General features: G+C 44.5%; 4 protein-coding genes across 11 annotated transcripts in view; 3 read left to right on the plus strand and 1 right to left on the minus strand.

Moving 5' to 3' along the window:
• Window positions 1–11,596, plus strand: part of usp2a (ubiquitin specific peptidase 2a) — a 35,471-nt gene extending 23,875 nt beyond the window's left edge. For 5 of the 8 annotated variants that reach the window (XM_053872139.1, XM_053872138.1, XM_053872136.1 and 2 more), the window contains 11 exons: window positions 3,044–3,094; window positions 5,726–5,846; window positions 6,004–6,115; window positions 6,185–6,295; window positions 7,438–7,502; window positions 7,576–7,679; window positions 7,924–8,004; window positions 8,074–8,152; window positions 8,823–8,927; window positions 9,013–9,133; window positions 10,553–11,596. In XM_053872139.1, coding sequence (XP_053728114.1) covers window positions 3,044–3,094; window positions 5,726–5,846; window positions 6,004–6,115; window positions 6,185–6,295; window positions 7,438–7,502; window positions 7,576–7,679; window positions 7,924–8,004; window positions 8,074–8,152; window positions 8,823–8,927; window positions 9,013–9,133; window positions 10,553–10,637 — 1,035 coding nt within the window. In that variant the 3' untranslated portion in view covers window positions 10,638–11,596. The remainder of the gene's footprint in view (window positions 1–3,043; window positions 3,095–5,725; window positions 5,847–6,003; window positions 6,116–6,184; window positions 6,296–7,437; window positions 7,503–7,575; window positions 7,680–7,923; window positions 8,005–8,073; window positions 8,153–8,822; window positions 8,928–9,012; window positions 9,134–10,552) is intronic. The other 3 variants (XM_053872141.1, XM_053872142.1, XM_053872143.1) reach the window with 3 other exon arrangements.
• A 128-nt stretch (window positions 11,597–11,724) lies between these two features.
• LOC128763389 (TLC domain-containing protein 3A-like) lies at window positions 11,725–13,372 on the plus strand. The gene is made up of 5 exons (XM_053872147.1): window positions 11,725–11,942; window positions 12,096–12,179; window positions 12,422–12,641; window positions 12,707–12,802; window positions 12,981–13,372. Exons 1-5 carry the CDS (start codon window positions 11,821–11,823, stop codon window positions 13,242–13,244), a joined length of 786 nt encoding a protein of 261 aa, XP_053728122.1. The 5' UTR covers window positions 11,725–11,820; the 3' UTR covers window positions 13,245–13,372.
• A 448-nt stretch (window positions 13,373–13,820) lies between these two features.
• On the minus strand, window positions 13,821–18,500 carry gemin4 (gem (nuclear organelle) associated protein 4). The gene is made up of 6 exons (XM_053872791.1): window positions 18,352–18,500; window positions 16,138–18,054; window positions 15,148–15,292; window positions 14,788–15,058; window positions 14,152–14,727; window positions 13,821–14,085 (listed from the first exon to the last, which is right to left on the minus strand). The coding sequence occupies exons 1-6, from the start codon at window positions 18,359–18,361 to the stop codon at window positions 13,864–13,866; spliced, it is 3,141 nt and encodes a 1,046-aa protein (XP_053728766.1). The 5' UTR covers window positions 18,362–18,500; the 3' UTR covers window positions 13,821–13,863.
• Window positions 18,501–18,899: 399 nt separating this feature from the next.
• LOC128763698 (tapasin-like) lies at window positions 18,900–24,107 on the plus strand. The gene is made up of 8 exons (XM_053872792.1): window positions 18,900–18,993; window positions 19,311–19,487; window positions 20,892–21,164; window positions 21,575–21,892; window positions 21,986–22,333; window positions 22,413–22,505; window positions 22,811–22,830; window positions 22,913–24,107. The coding sequence occupies exons 1-8, from the start codon at window positions 18,948–18,950 to the stop codon at window positions 22,925–22,927; spliced, it is 1,290 nt and encodes a 429-aa protein (XP_053728767.1). The 5' UTR covers window positions 18,900–18,947; the 3' UTR covers window positions 22,928–24,107.
• Window positions 24,108–24,638: the final 531 nt, after the last annotated feature.

Below are 24,638 nucleotides of genomic sequence, written 5' to 3' on the forward strand. Positions count from 1 at the left end.
TCTCAGTATTGGCCACAGCCTTTATTCACTCAAAGCAAGCTCACCATAACTGAGCCAGCTGCAGCACCGACCTGCATACATGTTCCAGCACTGCTCCACGTTTATGTAAAAAAAAATTACGATTTGGGGTGAACATTGAGGATTTATTCTGCTTCCTGTCAGGAAGTTATGTTATGTGAGCAGAACTAATAAAGCTGCATTCACTCCACCGGACTTCAGAGCAGGATTATGAAAAGCAAGAGATGATGATTTTTTTTTTCCTTCTTTACATGCTTTACAGATTTTCTCCTACATTACAGAGAGATGGCAGATTATTTGCTCAAAAAATCGACAGGTGTAGATAGACAGCATCTGTTAAATTAATGTTAACAAGTTACCGTTTTCATTTACCCCACAAGAACGTTAACAATCATAATTTAGTAGCTGACCTAAATAGATGTGCCATATATTCATCTTTATCAAGCTCAGGGTTAAGAGTCTTCCTTAAAACGTGAAGTAAGGAACTATTATTCTGCATCAAGCTGTGATGTATTAAGTCTTAAATAAAGCTCAGTCTTTGTTTTAAAACATTTTTTTCTGAAATAATAATCACATAATCACCTTTCATTTCACATGATTTTGATGGTAAGGTAAAGCTGTGTGTCTATGGACGTTGCCCTTTCCCATTTCGTTGGACAGAAACCTTGTCACTTGCCTCTGAGAGCCTCAGCCACACTATCAAAACATCCCTGTTTTCCCTTCTTCCTGTCTGGTCATGATGTTACCCAGTTGTCTGCCGTCACCAGTGAACTTTCCATTTTCCTTAATAGGGCCATCATTTTCACTCTTCGCATTACCGCCAGACAGGGATGTCACGATGCTGAACTCTTGATCCGAAGATATTCGATACGAAACCATTTTTAATTCCGTGGGTCTGAGAAAGTATTGAAAAAGGCATTAAAATATCTACATCAATAAAATTACAGATACCACTTTCTGCCTGCTGAATGCATGTAGTGGACACTGTAGCCACACTCTCAGTGATATCAGTACCATGGCAAATGGTATGTCAATACTTTTTGGCGCACCTGTATTTTGTCAGCCAAGGCAGTGTATAAACACTGTTGGCACCGGTGTTCAGCTGGCTCCAATGTACTTAAAATAAACAGACTATAAAATGTAATAATGCTCCAGCAACATGCAAACATCAGTGCACACTGTGACTTGATGGTCAGTGATAGTTCACAACTAATTGAAACGCCAAGCTATTACCATTGTACACTATCAGCATATACAAAGCAGAACAGTCACTGGTAGAAAAGAAACCTTTGTTGTACACAACCATGATGGTGTGAGGGAGGCAGGTTCTTTTCCCTTCACAGCAGTTCTGTTAGAAGTTGCAGTCAAGAATAATGTATCAAGAGAAAAAATGTGAAAAAATACCAGTTTTGCATTTCTCAGAATAAATGACACTTCTGTGTCAGGCACCAAGTCATGCGGAAAAAGGCGTTTAATTCCTCATTATCTGTTGGGTTACAGTTATTTGCTGCCTGGAATCCTGCCAAGAAATGTTAAAATCATGTAACCAAACTATGATAACTTCACAGAAGAAGAAAATGCTAATTGCGACTTATTACTTGTGGCCCATATAACCCTTGTTCATTCGTCCTGTGCTTCACTGTGGGTGAAGGTAACTGGGAGCATTTAGGTGAGATAGGTTACCAGCAGCATCAGGTGGCTAGTGTTAAAAGCTTCAGTTACTGGCTCTCTGGCTGTATTTCTACGTGTTACATTTCAAAAACGCATTGCTTTTAATGCATGGGGAAATTCAGTTATTGGGGAAAAGTTTGTAATTTTTTCTGGAATTTGGAATGAATTGATAGCTTTCACATTTTAATATTTGACACCAGAATGATTGGATTTAAGTCAAATCTGTAGACATCATCTTTGGCATCAGGATGGAAGTGCTCCAGAGATGAGTGCACTCAACATTTTTGTTCTTCTATCTCGATCGATCTAAGATTTTTAAAAGTTACATTTTCCATCCGTCAGCGCAATCTCATTTAGTGTCATCATTAATTAATCATTAATGTTTTGGCTATGACGTCACACTTGGTGCACATGGAATTAGTGCACTGAAAAATGTTCCTAGTGAAAGAAAGTTTGTACCCATTAATAAAAGGAAGGAAGTCATTTGCATCTGGCATTTGTATTTCCTTCAATAGTCCCAGTCCATGTTCTAATGCTGGATGTCATAAATGATTGTAGGAGTTTTTTCTTGTTTTCTTTTTTTATCAAACATGTGAATTATTGCAGTTTTAGTGTCACTTTGATGCTAGTTTTAGGCTGAATGCTGGCTTTCAAAATAGCCTGCTCCTGTTAGCTGCCTCTGCTGCAGAGTTGAGGGCTCAAGAGCATTTCTTCTCCACCCCCATGTTCTCAGTTAGTTCTTCCTTGAGCTGCTCAATTATATAACCTCTCACTTGTGTAAGACTGATCTGCAGTATGTGGTGGAATATGTAACCATGGGAATGTTTCCAATCATAAACTCAACTTTCCTGTGTGTAAATAATTTACCACATGTGCAGTATTGGCCAGTTTATGAAGACCCATGCATCGTCCCTTGTGTACCAGTGATGCTGAATAAAGAGGCGAAGGCGCTGCCTCTTTGAGATTAACTCCAGGATGGACACAACAAACATCTTCATGTGTAGATGCATCACAGCTTTCCTCTCATGGTCTGAGGTTAGCACCTCCATTTCCCCTCCGTCCCCACAGAAGGCTGGGACGTTCTTATTCTGTGTTCGACTGTGTTCGACCAGTGGAACAGACTTAGACATGTAAACACCAAGCATCTATATGCTATTGCTCAACTCCCTCACAATGACGGAGTACAATTTAACTGGGTGCAAGTTGTGCGTATGTCGGTGTAAGAAGACTAATCCAATCCAGTCCAGGTATTGTGTTGTCTCAGAAACCCAGCACTGTATCGTAGAAACACTCTGAAAGGAAAAACTCATTTTTTTTGCCTTTTTTAAAAATGTTATTGTTCTTTGCCTTTCAGAACTCCAAGAGCGCCCAGGGCCTGGTGGGACTGAAAAACCTTGGAAATACGGTAGGTGCAGCCGCCACCTATAAATCTGTCTCTGTGACTAAAATCTGCTCAGCCACAGTGCGGTTTGATTGATGTGGGATTGAAAAGTGACATGAGGTTGTTGACGGTGTCCTTCCACACCACAGCAGTGGTCTAAGCACCACCATCTGCCAGGCAACAGGCAGAAGCACCGCTCCTAAAATAAATGTGTGTGTGTCTACATATATTAATGTTCTTGTGTGGTGTAATCTTTGAAAAGACACTGATCTTGTGAGGACAAAGCAAAGACGTCAAAACCACTCGGTTATTGGGATTGGGTTTACGTTTGGTTAAGGGTCCTGGTTGAGGTTATTTGTTTTGGATGGCTGGACTTAAGGTGAGAGGCTGGGGAAATCATTATGGCAGCGAAGGTTCAGCGCAAAGATACCGACGTGTGTGCGTGTGCGTGCTCGCGTGTGTGTCTGTGTTTGTGTACAGTAACATAATCAGCCAACACTGAACTGTGGACCAGACTACTCTCTCCAACCGGCCACCAAGCTGCACGTGTTGCATCACGTGACCATTACGGTGTTTTGTGTGTGTGCATTGTGTGCTATGTTTTAGCTTTTACATATCCTATATAGAGTGGTAGTCTTATGCGCTGTTACCAGTGGTGGATGTGCCTCCGCTTGTGGTGCTCATCTCTGTATTCAGATGATATAAATGTCACCTGTAGAGGCTTATTTGGTGTTATTCAAATACAATTGGAGTGGTCTTATTCAGGAGGAGGGATAGAAGTATTGTGTGAGCTCTATTTAAGAATCAAAACAACAGGGGCTCTAAAGCGTTTAACCCAAAACACCTTTGTGATAGTAAACGTGCCGAAAGGTGAAGCATTCCATCGCTTGTTGCCGTTTTCCAACCCGCCTTCACCAGCAATCCCTTTGCTTGGTGTCACTGTACAGTAATCCCTCGCCACACTGCACTTGACCTTTTGTGTCCTTCATGAAGAGCAATGTAAAAAGAAGACTAATGGCAGAAGTACAGATATGAATTAGAAGACGTGAATGGCTGAATCTTTGCATCGAGCATATACATCAGGTGTGATAGCTGTATACCAGGTAGCCCCCTGGTTTTTCAGAACTTTTCCCAAACCGCCCTGCTGGGAACAGCTAAAACGGTTGCCACGTGTGGAGGAGGTGAAACACTGTTCAGCACAGATCAGAGACGAGCTGGGGTCTGTTTTGCTTCAGTAACAAATGCAATAGAGAGGGCAAGTGCTTGCACAAGTCATGCGGTCGGCACTCTCACAACATGTGATTAACGGGAGACTATTGTTTGTGTTGGAGGGCTTTATTATCAGAATATGAGCAGCACGAGAGCCAGGTGCATGACCCAATGATTGTTGATGCTTGTGTGCTTGTTTTTACAATCGTGGGAAGCCTTTATCAAAACCAACAAGCTAATTTTGATGAAATGATGAACAAAAAACGTTGCTTTATATTCATATTCCGCTGCAAGTTTGGAGTTAGCAAATATTAGGTGCATCCCAAGTTCAAATGGAAATGGGTTAAATTCATAAATAAAAGATGTGACACTAGATGGCTGAATTTTTTTTCATTTTTTTCAGGCAGTCGAGCACAGAGCCTCTGCTACAATTGAGGGATCGCTGTATTGACATAATCGGTTTGGCATGAAGCTCATGGATCAGCATTTGTAAAGCTTAGGCAATTTAAGAAGCAAATAAGTCTCGGTTACAGAAATGAAATGGTGCCTATTGTGGCCCATTTTTCTTCTTCAGTAGTCGCATGTCACATAATAATAGCAGCTTTGCATCAAATTAAAATGTTTCTAATTTAAGAGTTATATCAAGTTTGAGTTTAAAAATGGCTGCCATGATTGAAAAGCTCCGTAGAGTGACAAGGACGACAAAGAACTCCAAAAATGTATGGATCGACTGATCACAAATGTCAATCACAGAAGCGATTAAGGCAGCTTAAACAAACCTGTTTGTTCATGAAAACAAAAGTGACTCATTGCGTCGTCTTCCACACTTCACCATATGTTAAGGCCACACTTCACCTATTGTTTTTAATTCATGACTTATCTCCAGGTCTGCCAGCACTTGACCACCCGCCAGGATCATGTGTCAGCATTGATGTGTGTGTGTGTGTAGTCATCTGCTGACACGCACACGACTACACATGCTTTGATAGCCTGACTTGGATATTGCGCAAATGTCATCAATCAACAGGTGTATTCACATGTCGCAGCATGTGCGTAGCTGCAAAAACATTTTTTTATTGCTATTACTTCAGATGAGTGAATTTTGTTTTGTAAACACATTAATGTGGCGTTTTATTGTGGCAATGATAATGACTGTTTATTACTTACTTAGCAGGATGATGCAAAACTACCTGACAGATTTAAAGGCACTGAGAAGTTCCACCAATAGTTTGAATAGAGACTGTCCACATAATGAATTATAATAGAAGTTGTTGATGCAACAACTTGTGTCTTACAATGCAACTGTGTACACAGTACGCAGAGTCTTGCACAGTCATGTACAAGTTAAGTCCCCGCTGAGTCCATAGGAATTGAACGCTTGGATCAAGTTAAAAAAGTGTTTGTATGGATTAGTGTGTAATTCAGTGTTGTGCTGTTTTCCCACAGTGTTTCATGAACAGTATCCTGCAGTGTCTCAGCAACACTCACAGCCTGAGAGACTACTGCCTGCACAACTCACACCGCAGAGACCTTAACAACACCCGCACCAACACAGCCCTCATGGAAGGTGAGAGACAAGTCCTGCTGCCACCTACAGTCTCAAGCGAGCACTAGTAGTGACATGATAAAGCCAGTTAATGTCAGTTTTTCCTTCACCATCCTTATCAGCCAAGTTGCTGTGCCTGTACCGCTCTCTTGCTCACAAGCACATTTTGTCTTGATAGAGTTTGCCAAGTTGATCCAGACCATGTGGACGTCCTCCAGTAGCGATGCAGTAAGCCCCTCCGAGTTCAAAACGCAGATACAGAGATACGCCCCACGGTTTGTGGGGTACAAGTAAGTTCAGTGGATGTGACATAGGTGCTGGGTCGACCTGAGACTAATCCAATGTCGTGGACTTGACAGCCAGCAGGACGCTCAAGAGTTCCTGCGCTTCCTCCTGGACGGTCTGCACAATGAGATCAATAGGGTCACGGTTCGGCCAAGAGGCACAGTGGAGGATTTTGATCACCTGCCGTAAGTCTATGTATATTCAGACTTATTAGGTATCTGGCAAGGGACCAAAATGATTTGATAAGAAACAAATATGGGAATAAATGAATGATTAAATAAGATAGATTAAATTATGAGTCACATTTTATATTAGTATTACTGTATTTGTGTTGTTGGTTTTTTTTTTAATTAATTTCTTCATTCATGCAAGCGTTTTAATTTTTTTTATAATTTCATATATTTTGTTGTTTTATAAATTAAATTTCATCCATGCATTGATTTAGTTCTGTGCAGTCCACACTATGTAAAGCAACGTATAAAACTAAATGTAGAAATAAATCTAAAAAATATACTGTCGTAATGACATAAAATAGTGGTGTAATAAATTATTTATTCATTCATTTATTATTTTATTTCATTCAACAAATCATGTAGTTATTTATTTATTATCATGTCATATCGTGTCCCTCATATCAGGAAAGATTGTTGTTGTGAACGTGTTTTAATGTAAGACGTACAAATGTCATGGAAATCTAAATATTTGTAATGGATACACATATTGTCACCATTTTTCTCCCCAGCTTTTATGCAACCGAGGTCTTATAATGTAATTGAGCTTGACTTAATTCTAAACATTGAATGGTATGCTGCCGTTATAGTCCTCGATCATTAAGCAGCCAGAATGTGATATCCTGTGAAAGTATGGTGTATGTATGCTGTCATGTGAGTGCAGATACTATTTATGTATTACTGATAACAACTGTGACAAAGCATCAGCTTCATCACCACCAGCCTGGGTCAGTGAGCGACTCCCAACTAAGCTTAGTGCCCCATTTCTTTTGGGACATAATGAGCAGTTGTCTAACTCCTGCTAAAAGGCTTAATCTCTGCAACTTTCCCAAACCCTCAATTGCCCTGAAAACAGCTGCACAACAATGAAAGTTTTTTTTTTTAAGAATGAAATGTGTTTTGGGTCATAATGTGTTTGTGAAACTGCTTTCTGTAATCCTTCTGGCACATTTAGTAGTCAGTCGGTCACCTAGTTTGTCAGACTGAAGTGGGTCAGGTCCGTAAATAGAGGCTTATTAGTTTGGAATGACTGGGTTTGCCCTCATATGCTGTCTATGGTCTGTTGTCTAATCTATTCATGTCTACTCTGTTTTCAGGGATGAGGAGAAAGGAAAGAAGATGTGGAGTAAATATTTGGAGAGGGAAGACAGTAAGATCGTTGGTGAGTTTAACTGACCTGGTCATGTATGATTTTATCAACATGTGGATCTGAAACTCAGCTTCATCCTTTCCAGATCTATTTGTGGGGCAGCTGAAGAGCTCCCTCACCTGCAGCCACTGTGGCTTCTGCTCCACTGTCTTCGACCCATTCTGGGATCTGTCTCTGCCCATCGCCAAGGTTAGCGCGCATACACACACACACACACTGTCAGCTGTACGTGAAACATTTCTCAAGGTCGTATGAGGTTGCAGCCAGTTTCACTTAAGTCTTGCAGTGATCTGAGTTCCTCTCTTCAATGCCTAATGGGTTCTCTTTGGTTTCCCCTCATGTCTCTGCTTTTCATGTCTGTCTGCGTGTGTGTGTGTGTGTGTATCATGCGTGTGGTGCATGCTAATGTCATTGTGTATATGTTTGTGCTCAGAAGGGCTACGGTGAGGTGAGCCTCATGGAGTGTATGCGTCTCTTTACCAAGGAAGATGTCCTCGATGGAGACGAGAAGCCAGTGAGTGTCTCATTTCATCAACCCCACCAGGAAATCCTTCCAGCATCTGATCTTACTGTGTCTTCTCAGACTTGCTACAGGTGTAAAGCCAGGAGGAGATGCACCAAAAAGTTCACCATACAGAAGTTCCCCAAAATCCTAGTGCTGCGTATCCTTTACCGGCATGGATGGGTGGTGGATGGATGGTTGGGTGGATGGTGGATGGATGGATGGATGGATGGATTGATGGGTGGATGGGTGGGTGGATGGGTGGTGGATGGGTGGGTGGATGGGTGGTGGATGGGTGGGTGGATGGATGGGTGGGTGGGTGGCTGGATGGGTGGTGGAATTGGATGGATGGGTGGTGGATGGATGATGGATGGATGGGTGGTGGATGGATGGATGGGTGGATGGGTGGTGGATGGATGGATGATGGATGGATGGGTGGTGGATGGATGGATGGGTGGTGAATGAGTGGGTGGATGGATGAATGAATGGATGGATGGGTGGGTGGGTGGGTGGATGGATGGATGGATGGATGGATGGGTGGGTGGGTGGATGGATGGGTGGGTGGGTGGGTGGATGGATGGATGGATGGATGGGTGGGTGGGTGGATGGATGGATGGATGGGTGGGTGGATGGATGGGTGGGTGGGTGGGTGGGTGGGTGGGTGGATGGATGGGTGGATGGATGGGTGGGTGGGTGGGTGGATAGATGGATGGATGGATGGGTGGTTTGGATTACTCACCACAGAACCAGTCTACAAATAAATGATTTTCGCTCAGATTGATCAAAGATGATGTCAGGAAAGCTTTCTTCTTAACTCCTGGCCTGTCCAGACCTCAAGCGTTTCTCAGAGGCCAGAAGAACCAGCAAACTGTCCACCTTCGTCAACTTTCCCATGAAGGATCTGGACCTACGGGAGTTTGCCTCTGAAAACAGCAGTGAGAACAAACAAGGCCAAATCGGCGCTGAATGTTCAGTTTTCATGATGAGTAATGGTTTCTCTCTCATGTGTCTCCCTCCCAGCCAACGCTGTCTACAACCTGTATGCAGTGTCCAACCACTCAGGCACTACCATGGGAGGTCACTACACAGCCTATTGTCGCAACCCCAATTCAGGGGAATGGTACACCTTCAATGACTCCAGGTAGGTCAATAAGACTCCTGATACATGGTGCGGCTGAAATGGGAGGTGGGTGCTTTGTCTACAGTAAAAACCTGCTGCTTTAGTTTAGAATATCAAATGTGAGTTCATGGGTTTTCATGGGATTTCTGACATTGGAGGGACTTTGGGTGGCACACAGGACAGCTCATCCTCACAGAAACATTTGTCCCTGTGACAGACATCACGTTCTGCGACACAGTGCAGCTAAGCAGCTCCCTTCCCGCTTCCACACAAGTCACTTGTATGGCCCTGGTTGGTGGGAACACAATGGCCATTCTAGTCCATGTTTAGAGTTTAGTCCCTGCTGAGTCTTTGCCACTGTCACAAGTGATCAGTGAAATGTGTATTTTGGTTGTGTATTCAATAGATGATCTGTAATTTACGTGTGTATAGCACCTTCGTGGTGGACACTGTCGACACTCATGTAGATAGATGATCTTCAGGTTGTCAATTTATATATTTTTTTTATCTATTGAGTTGCTTTTGTGTAGTAAATCAAGTCATCTCTTTATTCCATTTGCAGGGTCTTGAAGAGAGCTACTTGGTGCTAGCTATTTTTTTAAATGGTGTCACAATGATGAGAAATTCATTCATGAGTTGATTTTATCGTGCAGTAAGAGAGGGTGGCCTTATTGACGTGGGATAGTTTCAATCTCAGCTGACTCTATATATTGTTGTAGGGGGACATGTTGTAAAACAGCCCAACCATATCACAGTCCAAATTTTATAGTGGAGATTTGCAGCTCATTTGTTTTTTCCCCAGAAAAAAGATCATTTTTTAAAGCTAAATTAATTTTTCTCTTCTTCGGGGTGTTAACAAACAATGCCATTTAGCAACCTCCCAAAAGAGAGAAAAATGGCTGAAGCTTCATGTGTGTTTAGAGCTCAGGTGGGTGTTCCAATCCAAAGACTTCAGAACATAGAGAGCCATCTAGTGGGCTCTGAAAATGAGAACACTGTTTCATAAAGTCTCATCGGCCACTGTAGGGCAAACGACAAACACAAAAGAAAAGTACGACTACAAACCAAAAAGCACATTTACAGAAACAAAATCATCGCAACCTCTAAAACAGAAACACAATTACGAAAACGGAATCGCAATAACTTTGATGCAAACCGTAGGTAGGGGGCAACCTGCTATAAAGCCTGTTGTTGCTTGGACAAATTGCACAGCAACAGTTTGTTTTTGTGATTGCGATTCAGTTTTTGTAAATGCGTTTCTGCTTTGGGGATTGCGATTATGATTTTGTGATTCCGTTTTTGTAAATGTGCTTTTTGGTTTGTGGTCGTACTTTTCTTTTGTGTTGTGTTTTGCCCTTTGGGGGCACCATACATTGCAGTAAGATAACAGTTCTCTGGCAGTGTCAACCACATGAATGGACACACCCTCTCTTGTTTCAGAGTAACGCCAATGTCATCCAGTCAAGTGCGCAGCAGCGACGGCTACGTCTTGTTCTACGAGCTGGCGTCCTCCTCGCGCATGTGAACCCTCCAAGAGGAAGCCCACAGCAGCACTCTGCCCTGGTGAACTGATGGATGGAACTTGGGCCTGTTAATCGCTGGTCCTCTCTGTAATGAAGTAGTGTTGCCCCCTGGGCCAGGGCACCAGGGCACCAGGGCAATAGTCCACCCGACCGCTCATCCATCCCAGACTTCCCTCTCTATGCACTGCAACTTTTGTCCTGACTGCGCCTTGGCTTTTTTTTCTCTCGTCTGCCTCATATCATGTTTTTATTTTTGCAACTTTTGCTTTGAATTTATGTTTTAATGTTGTTTTTATCTTTGGGGTGGAGTTTTGACCTCCCCGGCTTCACCCGGTCGTGCGGACAAGTGATGTGTTTGTGACTGCGACGGGACTGCTCAATTCACAAGCAGCATGCAGCCCACTGGCCTGCTCTTCCACTGCACCACCACACTCCCACCTCTCCCTTCGCACCCTCAACGTTCACCTTTGATGACAAGCGTTCGGGAGGCCGACGGCACTGTGAGCGCCTCACCTCTCCGAAGGCGACCGTCCAGCTCTCGAGCATCCTTCCCTTGTGTGGCTGCTACTGACGTTTTAAAAGTGCTGTGAACGACTGAAACCAACCGTCCTGCTGAATCTGCCGTGGAGTCATTTGGAAGACGAGTTTATCAATAACCATTAGGTCATTTCTTCTCTCGTTTCATGCCATTGAACAACATGGAAAGAATGTTTTAAAGCAGAAATGAAACACACAAAATATCTGTATATTTTTATACCCTGATGCAATAGAGAATGTACTATTCAATGGTGCTGATCAAGACCCATAACTGTTTTCTTTTGCTTTCTTTACCAGGTTTCGAGAGAGAGATTATTTATGCTTATAGATGGTGATGTGATGGGTCACACTTTCTAACAGTGGCAGTCAAACACAAGTAAATATATAAATATATATGAATAAAAGTCAACATGAAAGTGTTTTACTTCATGTCTCTGTCTCTTTTTTATTGCACGTTTCAATATTGGCTTGCAATGTTTGTTAATGTTAACTAAACCACGCACGCTACGCTTCAATTCACACGTTGTCGGTGACGTCACGTGAAAGCAACCAATTGGCTTCTGAAGGTGGAGTGTCAACAAGGAAGTTACGATGCCAGCTGTCAAGTGATCTGAGCTTGCATCAACTTGGTTCTTCGCGGCATTTGTCATGTTCGGCGTCTTTCTCTGCGGAGCTGCCTTCTTCAGTGGACACTTCATCGGCCTCAGGAACATTTTGGGATCTGTTTTCCCGCAATGGAGCGAAGCTGACGTCGTGTCTGTCAGCGAGAGGTGCGTAAAGGTTCTGAACATCAATTTTTATTTTAGAAAATATCACAGAATAATTAAGTGCATAATGTATAATTCTACAAAGGTACAATTACACGACACTTTTAAGAGCATCTCCACGTGTGTATTCACCTGAAAACAATTGCCTGACCACAGACTGGTGTCCGCCATTCACGCTACTCTGGCTACTGCTGCGGGCGTCACTGTGGTGTCATCATGCCATGACGTCATGACTGACAGGTATTTTCGCCGTTGCTCTGAAAACAATCAATATTATGACACCCTTTCCGATGTAGTCTCTTCCAAAACTGCAGGTGTAAACAGTCAAATTGGTGACCAATGGTCTCTGAACACCTTGGTTTTGTACTGACCACAGCAAAAGAGAGCTGCAGTTTTGGAAACTAGGTGTGTGTTCATAATAACATGCTTGATTCCTGGAAAGTTATGTATTATTGTTCTGAAAACTGTGCGATGAAATGCAGCCACTGGCTGGCGGACACCTTCGTGGCCTTTGGAGCTCCCTACATGGCCGGCGACATCTACTTCATGTATCTGACCCACTTTTACAACCAGAGGGTGAAGGGTCACACAAGTCCAGAGACGACTCACTCCCTCAAGACGGTCAAGGCTTTTCTCATCAGGGAGTGGATGTTGGTCCTCCATCACCTCATTCTGCTTCTCGTCTTCATGCCCATCACTCTAGTGAGAGATCAGACATGAGTCATACGAGCCGGTCAACAGTGCTGACACCTGTGTCTGACCCTCAGCTCCTCAGGAGAGGGCTCGGAGACTTCTTTGTCGGCTGCCTTTTCCTCACTGAGCTCAGCTCGCCGTTCATTGCTATCGGAAGGATTCTTATTCAGGTAAGCAATTTGGACTGCGGGAGGAAACCTGAGTGCCCGGAGAAACCCTAACAACCAAACATGCATCAGACATGTTTGGGTTATATTAGGCGGGCTCTCATCTTGATGCAGTCGTGTGCTGGGTCCAGGGTATAAAACTGTTTCTCTCACACTCTCTCTCTCTGGTCTCTGACTCCAGCTGGGCCTGGACCACACCATGCTGCACAGAGTCAATGGCATCATTGTCCTCCTGACCTTCTTCACCTGCCGGATCCTCATCTTCCCCTTCATGTACGCCATGTACGCACGTCAGTTTGGGATTCCACTTCACAGGGTGCCATTTAGTCTGCCTCTGCACTGCAACCTGGGAAACCTGGCACTGCTGCTCCCGCAGGTGTACTGGTTCACCCTGCTGCTGAAAAAAGCCAGGCGACTCTACCACAGGCAGACCAGGAGGGACTGATTTAAAATCTGAGCCAGATGTCAACCAACATGTGCAGCTACTGTTGAAGGTGACTTTTGAATTTGCACTATATTGCTTGTGAACGCGAGCAGTTGGTGATGTGGCGCTAACACTGGACCTCTAGCTCCCTCTCGCGGTTTGTAAGCAAATAAAAAATATATTTTTAAACAAACAAAATCGTTGACTCTCAAATTTAATGCGAGTCTCAAACTGGTGGCAGGAAATTACAAATGTTCCTTTGCGTTTGCTAAAGACCTGTGTGATGATTGTGTGTGTGTGTCATGGTGTAGAGGTCATTTACTTTACTGCTCACGAATCTCAACACCTTCTGTTAAATCAAAATGTGTCAGTGGATAAGGAGCCCAACCACTGTAGCAGACTCATGTCTCCTTCCTGGTCCTTCTTACTGGCACTGGATCTCATTGCTGGTTTGCTCCTGAACTGAACAGCAAACCTGAATGGAGACGCTCACGATCCATGGTCATTTACACTGCGACGTTTTTGTTTTAAGATCAGCTGTTTGTTAGTCATTTTGACAACAGAACGTTTCCCATATGAGAAGTGCTTTATCACAACTTTATTAGTATCTTTTTAACAACATGAGCAAGTGCTTCAAAGGTTAGCTGGGGGAGGACACCAGCTGAGCGATCTTCTGCTGCAGTACTGTCTTCATCTCCTGGTTTTCCAGATTGTCAGTGATGGTGGAGAGGAAGTGCTGTGTGTTCAGGCTCTGCAGTGAGCTGCAGCAGGTGGGAAAGGCGGCCATGACGGCCTCATAGTGACTGATGATCTCCAAGCTGGACAGGAAAAGGGGCTCGCACTGACCCCCCGGCATCATCACCTGATGATCACACCAGAGAGTGTGAAGGAGAGAGCAGAGGCTGATGTGAAAGAGCGGTCAACTCACCTGGATGTGCTGGACGTGGCAGAAGAGCTGGCTGAGCACAAACAGAACTTCCTGGCTCCTCTCCTCTCCGGCTGCAGGGGTGGGTGAGGGGACCACAGGTAGCTTGACTCTCAGCGAGTTGATCATGTCCCTCACAGCCAGAGCGTACAACCTTCCCACATGAGCCCAGCCATCGGCCTCCAGCCAGCCGCTGCAGCTGGAGCCGCACAGCAGCTGGAAGACCCGCAGCAGGAGGACTGACATGCAGAGCTCACAGGAAAAGCTCTTCAGGTCCAGCAGCGGCAGGAAGTCCACGTACTCCAGTGAGAAGGGAACATGTAGGCGACCGGAGGAGATGAGCTCCTTCACGGCACCAAGGAGTCGGCTCCACTGAGAGGCCGTGCACCAGGGCAGGACCTGGGTCAGAGCCACCAACACACCTTTGCTGAACATGCTGAGGTGGCCCGCCTGGCGCTGGTCCAGGGACAGAGTAGACAGCATGGTGGACTGCAGGGAGTCTGACAAAGAGCAGCACTCCATCCAGGCCAGGAGGCCAGTACCAGGGCCGTACTGGGGCACTTCAAGAGCAGACCACTCCTGCGGCAACATGACCCACATGAGCAGTTGTTCCTCTCTTTAGCACTGGGAGACTCTCACCTGCTCCGGTAACTCACACACAGCCAGCAGAGACGAGGGCACCTCGTTCTTAAAGTGCTCCCTCCATACAGGCTTGAGCAGGAGGCTGACGGTCCAGTCCAGAGCTTCCACCTTGTGGTGCAGCCAGAACAAGGCTCTGGAGCAGCTGCTGGGGTCCGCCTCAGCCTCTGCACCCACCAGCTCTGCCAGCCTGCTCAGCAACGACCCCACCAGCTCCTTACTATCCATGGACCAGTGACGGTTAGCGCCCTCTGGTGGCTTCTCCCACCACCTGCAAGATGGTACATAAATATTATCTTAAAAGATGACATTCTGAAATAGTGAGTGGAAGGCAAGCAACAGTGTTTGTATGGTGTCCACCTGAGCGTCTGATGCTGCAGCTGTGCCAGAACATAGAGCAGAGGGAAGGCACAGCATTCCAGCAGCCAGCAAGGGCGCGCCACCTCCGGGTGAAGAGCTGAGTCGAGCAGCTGGAGGCTGAGCTCCAGATCAACCGACGCGTCCCCTGAATCCAACACACAAGTACGCATACTTTTAGGGTTTCACAGCAGTGAGATCTGCATGCTTCACTGTGGTTTGTTTTAAATTCAAAACATTCCAGTCATTATTGAAATGTGTGGCAATCTCACTGAAACATCTACACTTGGAATTAAATCAACAGGAGGCGTAGAAATGAACAAATAAGGGACATCTGCATTAAAAAAAAAACATTGGCACCAAAGATCTTTTTAAAACTGCCTTAAGTTTCATATTGACTGGTGCCGACCCACTCTGCTGATGTAACGGTGTTTTTGTTTGTTTTTGACACTGGACCTCCATGCAACACTGCATTTTGTTTGTTTGTGAGAAACTCTTACTCTATATATGAGATACATTAGAATGATGAGCATAAGCTCAGCCCACTTTCTTCAGCAGGAGCAGATATCTGGTATCCCCAGCCATCTGCACTCTCTTAGTGTTGGACTGATTATTGTCTTCCAAAATAGAACAAAAAGCATTCTGACCTAATGAGTATTATCACCTCATTTGACTGCAGTGTATAAAGTGACATGTAAAATTACACTATATTGTTAGCTTTCTGTTTTTAATTCTAATTTTATTGAGCTCATTTTCTCCCTCATCCGATTATTTTCAAATGTTATTTTCATCAATGTTTTACACCATTTGTGTTTTGGCTGAGGTCCCAGTTTGTAAGTTGAAATTGAAAAATAAAATATCTAAATAAACGTGCAGATAATTTTAACTGTCTTTGGTTAAACTCCAACCCTTCAGGCGTGTTTACCTTCCAAATGTAAGACTACAGTGGGCTACGGCTACAAATGTGTTGAACAGCCCTGACAGTCTCCTCACCTGAGCCTGAGATGTTTGGGAGCACGAAAGTGTTGACCAGCTCCTGAGGGGACACGAAGGCTTCCTCCTCATCCTCCCCTGGTCTCATCAACAGGGTGAGGAACTGGACCAGCTGCTCTTTCTCACCAGCAGTCATGGATCTGGACCCGATGGTCTCCTGCAGGCACCAGCAGAGTAAACTACCACCAACAACATCCTCAGAGTCTCTGCTCCTCCGGAGTCCCGGCAGCTTCTGCAAGATCCTGGCCATCAACACGAAGGCTCCTTTGTTGAAAACAGCCGCCTGGCAGCAGGACCGGACCGCAGCCTCTGGGTTCTGGAAGGCCACTCTGGCGACTAAAGACACGGCCGTGTCCAGGCTGCCTTGTGCTGCCTTGGCTCCTCCTCCTCCTCCCTGAATCATGCAGTTGAATGCCATGTTGAGTTCCTTTTCAAAGGCCTCAGAGAGGACAGAAGGGACTGGTTCTCTGAAAAATCCCTTGCTGGACACTCTTGTTACAGCCGCCAGAGTCTTGTTCTTCTCCTCCAGTGGAAGCATGGAGAAGATGTCCGTAACCACTTTCAGCATCCTCTTGCACTGGCTCACACCTGCACTGCCGAGTTTGGCAGAGACGGTGGTGACCAGGTTGACCACCGTGTCCTGCTGCTGGAAAGCTGCTCGGTTCTGTTCCAGACAGTCTATCCAGCCATCCTCACAGTCTGCCCAGCTCTCCTCCGCAGCAAACGCCTGAGCAAAGCCGTGGTAGTCGTCCAGGCGGTGGCTGATGATGCTGATGGCCACAGCCATGCTTACCTCAGTGTTGTTCTCAATGGCAGGAAACCTAAGTGAATTCAGGAGGTCTTTAAATGTCTCCAAATCCACACCTGTAGTGTCATGAGGCTCTTCCAGTGCCTCCAAGATCCTGTCAACACTGTGCTGCAGTTTGACTGCTGAACAACTGGGCACAGTGACGGTCAGAAGTCCACTCTGGAGCCAAAAATGAAGCAGCTCCAGGACTATCTTCAAGCCTTCAGAAAATGTCACCTGCTTGGACTGAAACCGAGCAGGTCTGTGAGCGGTGCTGAGGTCACACAGAAGCTCCTGAATCAACTGTGGATTCTGGTTCTTCACTTCTCTGACAGCTGCAGTCAGGAAGGAAAGCTTCTTCTTCACAGGAAGTACAACTGCGTCTTTGATCAGGAATGAAGTGTAGAGAACATCCAGACAAATGGAGAGCGCAGTGAGGCAGAGGTCTGAGGAGCAGACATCCTTCTTCATGTTGTTAAGTGTTTGGAAGAAGATGTGGAGGACATCCAGAGTTGGGGCTGACGGCAGGGACGAGTCCAGTCGTATCCTTTTTGCGGCCTGAGAGGTGCCACCAGATGGCTTGTGAGTAAGTAGAGCAAACTGCGAAGTGAACACCTCTTCCATGCTTCCATCTCCGTCTGCCCGCGTGCTCCTGCCTTTCCACAGTGCCCACCACACGTCCAGAAAGAGGCAAACGTCCTGTTCGCTGGTTGGGCTCTGAAGCACGTGCTGAGCCATCCTCTCCAGATCCACACAGACGTCACCATCAGGGAGACATAGCAGAAGCTGAACAAACACGTCAGCAGCTGACAGAGACTTTACAAGCTCCATCAGGACCACGTGGTTCACCTCCGGGAGACCGTTTTGCAGCGCGAACAGAGGATTCTCCCTCCATGATGTCTCCACATCCTCATCGTTCTCCCTGCAGAGGACCTTCAACCAAACAGCAGTGAGCAGTTTCTTGGTCCAGCGGGAGGAGTTGCTGCTCTGAGGAACACCAGTGATTTCTTCCAGAGCCTTGAGGATGGGCTGTCCCACCCGGCTCCAGTCAGATTTAGGAAGGAGCGACAGAGAGGCAGGATGACTGAGCTTGTCAGACAGCAGGAAAGCACCATGCAAGACGGCCGACTCTAAAAAGACAAACACAATTACATCAAACACATGGTTAGGACAATACAGCACAGAGATTCTTTCCTAGCTCAAATGAAGTCCACGAAACATATACATAACTTATTTGGACTTAGAATGTGCAATTTTATTAGTCACAAATGACTCATTTAATGAGTAGATAACAATGTTACCTACCTTAGCTAAAACACAATGCATGTACTAAAACACATTGACATTTTGTGACGTACCGTATAGACAAGTTAAAAAAGACCACATTTCAGTGAGTACATAAAGGCTCGGCATGCGCGACAACTTACCTCTCTCCATGACGGCCTACAGCGTGATATATATAGTTAGTCTGCTCACGTGCATTTGGGTTGCAGCGAGTAAACTTCTCTCAGACAACTTCTCTGAGATTATACGGGTTCACTACAAGAGAGTGTGCAACCGCGGGTCATCTTTTAACATCCGGCACTTCCGTGTTGTGCTCTCATCTCGCGAGATTAAGTCACCTCCCTTACTCCTGACAGCGCCCGACAGGTCAAACGGAGGACTGCATGTTTCAAAAATAATATTTCGGACCAATATGCGACAAAAACGTATTTCTTCTATTCGACCTCTTTGCGTTGAACGGTGCATATTAATACAAAAACGCAAACCTAAGTTAAGTTGTGTCTCAAGTAATGATGCACGATCATCGATCGTGCGAAAAAACAAACAAACAAACAAACAAAAAACACAAATCAACAATAGTTTATCAGCGGTGGGATTGAAACTGCAGCAGATATGATGAATGGTGACGGGTATGTCGCTCCTGTAATTCTACACCACGTGTCTATGTGCTTTCTGTTTCTCAAAAGTGAAAGTAAACAGGTTTGCCCTGTCTGGCTCAAGACGGCAGTCCCCAACCGACATGTCGCCAGCGTTTAAACTATTCGTGTACTTGTGTTTATGCGCAGGTAAGTCTGCTTTCCGTAAGATTCCTTTGCGACTCAGCTAATAAGTACGATGTTTCGATGATGTACTGACCTCTGCTTTACGTGGTGTGTGGTCTTCAGAGTCAGAGTCACTTGTCATTTCAAACAGTGAGAGTTTCTTTAGCAGGAGGCGGTCAAAACACTCGAGGTGGTCAGTCATTCCGACTACTTGGACTTTACCGTGACAAAGTCGCACGCCAACACGCACTGACTACACTGTGGGATTGTGTCAGACAAGACAATACTTTGTCTATGCTGCACTCAAGTGTCACCATTGTGCTAACGTGTGTCTCTCGCAGGTGTGCAGTGTATCCATCACCTGTCATGGCTGCCCTGCAAGTTCACCGACGAGCGCATGTTCGTCAACACGGAGGGTCAGCATGAGACTGACTTCCAGCACAGGGACAGCATGTTGCAGTTTGGCAAGGCAGGAGACCCTCCTGTCAACCCGCACGCCGTCACCTTCCTGGCCACAGGTACGAGCTGCAGCTCAACACTGGCTCTGTACCTTACACTTGGCTGAGTGTTTAGTGAGCAGGGTGGGGTTTGATCGTTTGCTTTTGAGAATGAAGCACTGCACCAATTACAAGTCAAAGTCCTCGGTTTCTAATAGGCAATTATGCTGTTATAACTCCTTTAGATTGGAGACAGCATCATTTAAAACAAATGGAGTGGTTGATGACTCAGGTGTCTACGTGGACTGCCACCGACTTGGGTCACTAACCAAGAGCACTTGTGACTTGAGCCTTCAATTTCTCTTCACTGGAACCTATTTATGTTATAATGTCAATTAATAATATTAATGAGTGCAAAAATGAACAAGAATATTTCATGAAATCTGAAAACAAAAGAGATAGAAAACATATATCCAGTACACTATTCTAATCCATCACCGGGTCACTCGGCCACTTTGATTTGCATTTATTCAAACTATAAATAAACTGTTATATTGTGTTACATGTGAGGTTCAAATGGCGAGTAAAGGGTTCCCCCTAGGTTTTGTGTTTGGGGTGGGGTAAAGCGATCGGTGTCAGCTATGGCGGCTGTTGTAATAGTTTATAAACATTTAAAACAGTTATGGGAATTTAGCAATTGGCATAATTCATTGCATTATCAATTAATTACATAATTGTTTGAGGAATAAATAATGTATGAAATAACAGCCATTGAATTGTCTAAGAACTGTACATATTTCTTTAATATGTGTTTAACTGAATAATAATGTATTATATTCAAAATATATTGTGTAGAATGTTCACATACAAGTAAACTGACACTGTCCCTTGATCTTGACATTCACATTAGTCACATAACAGTGAACAACATAATGTTGGACGTCAAAGAACTTGAGGCCACTTTTGCGATTTTATCCTCATGAATCTGTGTATTTTGAGACATAAATGTTGTCCACTTGTGGCCACCGTAGTTCTACTTGCCTGTGTTGTAGAGGCTAAAATGAACAGCCAATATTTTCTCTCACAGACTACACTTCATTCTTTGACAATTTCTTCACCTGCCAGCGTGAAGACTCTGTGGCGGGTCCATCTCTCTCGTTCCTGTCTCTCCTGTGCACGTACTTCTCCACTGTGTGTCACCCCTCCAACCCTAATTTGCTCAATGTATACCTACATTTTGACTTGACATGTTTTTGAGTTGATCTACAAGAAAGGGAACTTTCTTCCATTTCTTCCATGTTTAAAATTAAATTAATGTGGTCCTCCAGGGGGAGGACACACTGGCGTAATTCCATAAAATCTATTTTCACTTTCACTTTCACTTTCCCCTGGAGCCAAGGTTTGGCACCTGCCGTACCCAGATGATGCCCCTGAGTAAGATGCCATAGAAAAATTGTCAAATAACAACTCACACTTCTGTCCCAGGATCAAAGCTGGAACTGCGCCAGTACCTGGACAGCGCTGAAGCAGACAACATAGATTGTGAATTACGCCGGTTCCGCACTGAGAACACCAGTGTCCTTTGGCCCGGGCTGGACCCCCAAGAGTTCAGCAGCTGGTTCAAGTGCACCCTGAAACACACCAAAGAGCTCTTCACTGTCGTGGCCTTCCTCAGATTCCCTTCCAGTCTGCCACCAGCAGGAGAGGACCACCGGAACTGGCCCGCGATCAGTGACGGGCAGATGCTCACCACAACAGGTACATTGACACAGCCATTTCTCATCAATCTTTTCATCATTTGCTGGTGTCTGTATTGTTATTAAAATGAACTCCATGAACGTCCACAAACTAAACCACATGTCCTCGGGATCCATCACCAGGTGACCTTGTTGAAGCTACAATTTGAGGTTTTGAAATTTGATGCTCATGTTAGAATGTTAAAACTGTGCAATACGAAGAACATAGAACATGTCAAATAAAATCTTAAAATTTGAAGACCGTTATGCAATAACCTAATCTGAATGTTATTCATGGGATTTAATCCAAATGGTAAGATTTACAAAGATAGATAGACTATATATATATATATATATATATATATATATATATATATATATATATATATATATATATATATATAACCTAATGTGATGTCTCTACTTTTGTAGTCACCATGGTGATGAAGACAGAGACCCCACTAGTGCAAAAAGGCCTGGGGCTTCCGGTGACACTTCACTGCCAGTTCGTTGTTGACCACAAGAGGCCCAAAGTCTCAGTGGAGTGGATTCTGCAGCGACGTGGCGAGAGACGAAAGCTCTTCAGCTCTGGAGAGACTGAGGGAACGGGAGTGGACCGGAAGAGTCTCTCCCGTGGAGTGGCCTCCTATGAGGTCCCCTACACCAAGATTAACCTGGAGGGGACCTACATGTGTTCTGTGTCTGTGGCGCCCCTGTCTGGGACTCTTGACGTCGGCCTGCAAATCTTTGGTAAAAAAAAAAAAAAATCTTCGGCTGATGTTTATACTGGTATAGTAGTGATAAAAGAGTTGAATTGAAAGTGACTCCCTTTTGTCCTGTCAGAGGCCCCGCGTGTCTCCCTCAGTGTGACAACACCTGTCATCGTCCCAGAAGGCTCAGAGCACAAGTTCTCCTGCCAGGCAGAAAACTACTACCCTCTGGATGTGGAGTTCACATGGACTGAGACGGACCCAGCTGTGTCCGCTCAGCGTGTCGGAGCTCCTCTGCCCAAGACGCTCAAGAACGTCCTTCTGTCGAGCCACAGGAACAATGCGGACGGGACCTACACGTTGTCCGCCTTCTTCTACATCCAGGCTACCCGTCAACACTCAGGAAAGCAGTTCACGTGCATCGTGAATCACAAGCTGCAGCGACTACCCATCAAGAAGAACTTCGTTCTGATCGTTGAAGGTGAGGAGTCGCGCAGGTCTGTTGGTGGCCACACGGGGTCAGCAGAGCGACACTTCTCATCCCCGACATGTCTCACCAGAACCGAGCAGCTGGGGCTTTTACCTGGTTGTTACCGTCATCCTGCTATCATCCCTGGGCCTGCTGTTTATCATGCTCCCCTACCTGTATCGGGGTGAGTCCTCAACTGTTTTATTCTGTTTCTCAGCCATTTCATTTATCTTTTTTTTTATCAGAAAAGCCTGAATGATGTAAGATTATGAAATGTATTTTTCATTTCTTTTTAATTTCCCACTAGTGGTCAAGACAAATTGATCATTTCTGTTTCATTTTAGAAATATATTTGTGAGCTAGTTCCTCCTGGTGCTGTTTTATTACATATGTTGCCAGGCACCTTCTTTTCCTTAAATAGTTAATCATTATTCATTTTTTTTATTTCATCAATTCATGAAGCCTGAATGTTTTCACTTTCTTTTTCAGCACGGCGTCAATCAAATCAGGTGAGATGACATTCTGCTCTCCACATGACTGCGATAGGGAGGGATCCAACTCAACATGTATGTGTTTGTATCTCCTAAACAGAGGAAGCCATATTGACCATCCACAACACGTCAAGCGGAAACATTTTTTTTTTGTTTTCTCTGTCTGTTGTGTTGTAGTTTCTGTGAAACTGCATGATGTCTTATTTAATTGGACGCAGCAAATGGTCTTGAAAGTGATGAGACAAATGAGTTCAAATTTTCAATCAGCAGTCTAGTTTTCGCACATTGATCCGCACATTGCTTGCTTTTGACCTTTAAAAAGCTTGTTTTTGTTTTAGAAATAATGAATTCTGACCTTTAATTTCCTTCTGTGTTTAGCCATTTGTTTCCTTTCTTTCGGTCATAAATGCAAGCGTGGATAATCCATTCTTGCTCCTGGTCTACTGCACTCTTTCTGGAAGACAAGATGTGGCACCTATGAACACTACAGTGCTGTAGTGGTCAGTTCTCTGGGTCTCACAGCAAGGTGGTACAATCACCTTTTCCCGTGCTCCTGGGATTCTACCCACAGTTCAAAAATCAATCAGATCTGGGATCATTTTACATGTTTCCCAAATAAAAAAGTTAGTAGGTCATGACTAAATGGAAAGACACAAGAAGGTTTTTTTGGCCTCTTGTTTGAGATGAGTGAGTCATAACATGTTGTTGTTTATCGGAGTTCTGTACATCCGAAATTTAAACTTGAATTATTTGCCTGTAATGTTGAAGTGGTGTGTAGTCGCAGCATCATTTAGCAGGGAGAAAATAGAATTTTCATGTGTGTGCGTGTGGGCATGTTTTGCCATATTTGTGAGTACCAGGTCTTGACAAGCCACCTTCTTGTGAGGACAGTTTGCTTCGTGAGGACATTTCCTGTCCTCACAATGTTTAGAGAGAGAGAAAGTAGTTTATAATCATTAGGTTTAAATTTGGTTCCGAGTCCTGGTGAAGTTTAGCCATTCGTTTCGGATGGATAAGTTAAAGGAGAGAGGCTGGGGAAAGGGTTACGTCACTGAGAGGTCCTCACCAAAATCGCATAACACAAATGCGCGCGTGTGTGTGTGGCAGGCTGAACCCCTGTGGGGACGAAAGGGGCTTGTGTGTCGGTGTGTAGTTACTATTCCTAAGCAATCAAAGTGTAAACAAACAAACAGAGCAAAAGGTCATATCAATTTGGGAAACAACGCAAATGAGAACCTGGCAACAGCAAATTGTACTCACAAAGAAAAGATTGTGATGAAGAATAAAGGAGTCCAAAAGTGAAGAGCGGTGTCTTTCTTTTCTGTCCACTGTAGACGGTTTTTATTTGTGAACGGACGCAGTAATTCGACGGAATCCTGAATCAGGAATTGTGTTGACTTCCAGATGTTGCTCCTCATCTCAGTTGCCTTGTCGTCGAAGCTACCAGTGACGCTTGCTTTGCTATATTCCAACGAATGATCAGTGACCCCACATTTTGGCACCATAGTCATTAGAAAGTTGATGTATTTCAGTGATTTGAATGTATGTTGCATTTCATGAAGTTCTGAACGGAGCCTAGTGCACGAGCAGCAGCTGGGAGACATACAATAAAGTTACGCTTCGTGGAACAGATGATACATCAGCAAAAGTAGACATCCATCCTTTGTCCTGTTCCCAGCAATTCATCGAAGTACGTCAGATTTTGTTCTATGTTCCTATGCAAATAATCGCAGACTGAAGTATGACCTCCTCAGCTGAGGTAATGAATGCAATTGGAAACCAAAATTCTGTCATAACATTGCCAACAAGTGAAGTTTAAATGTGAA

Source organism: Synchiropus splendidus, chromosome 8, assembly GCF_027744825.2.
Source record: "Synchiropus splendidus isolate RoL2022-P1 chromosome 8, RoL_Sspl_1.0, whole genome shotgun sequence".
Taxonomy (NCBI): domain Eukaryota; kingdom Metazoa; phylum Chordata; class Actinopteri; order Syngnathiformes; family Callionymidae; genus Synchiropus; species Synchiropus splendidus.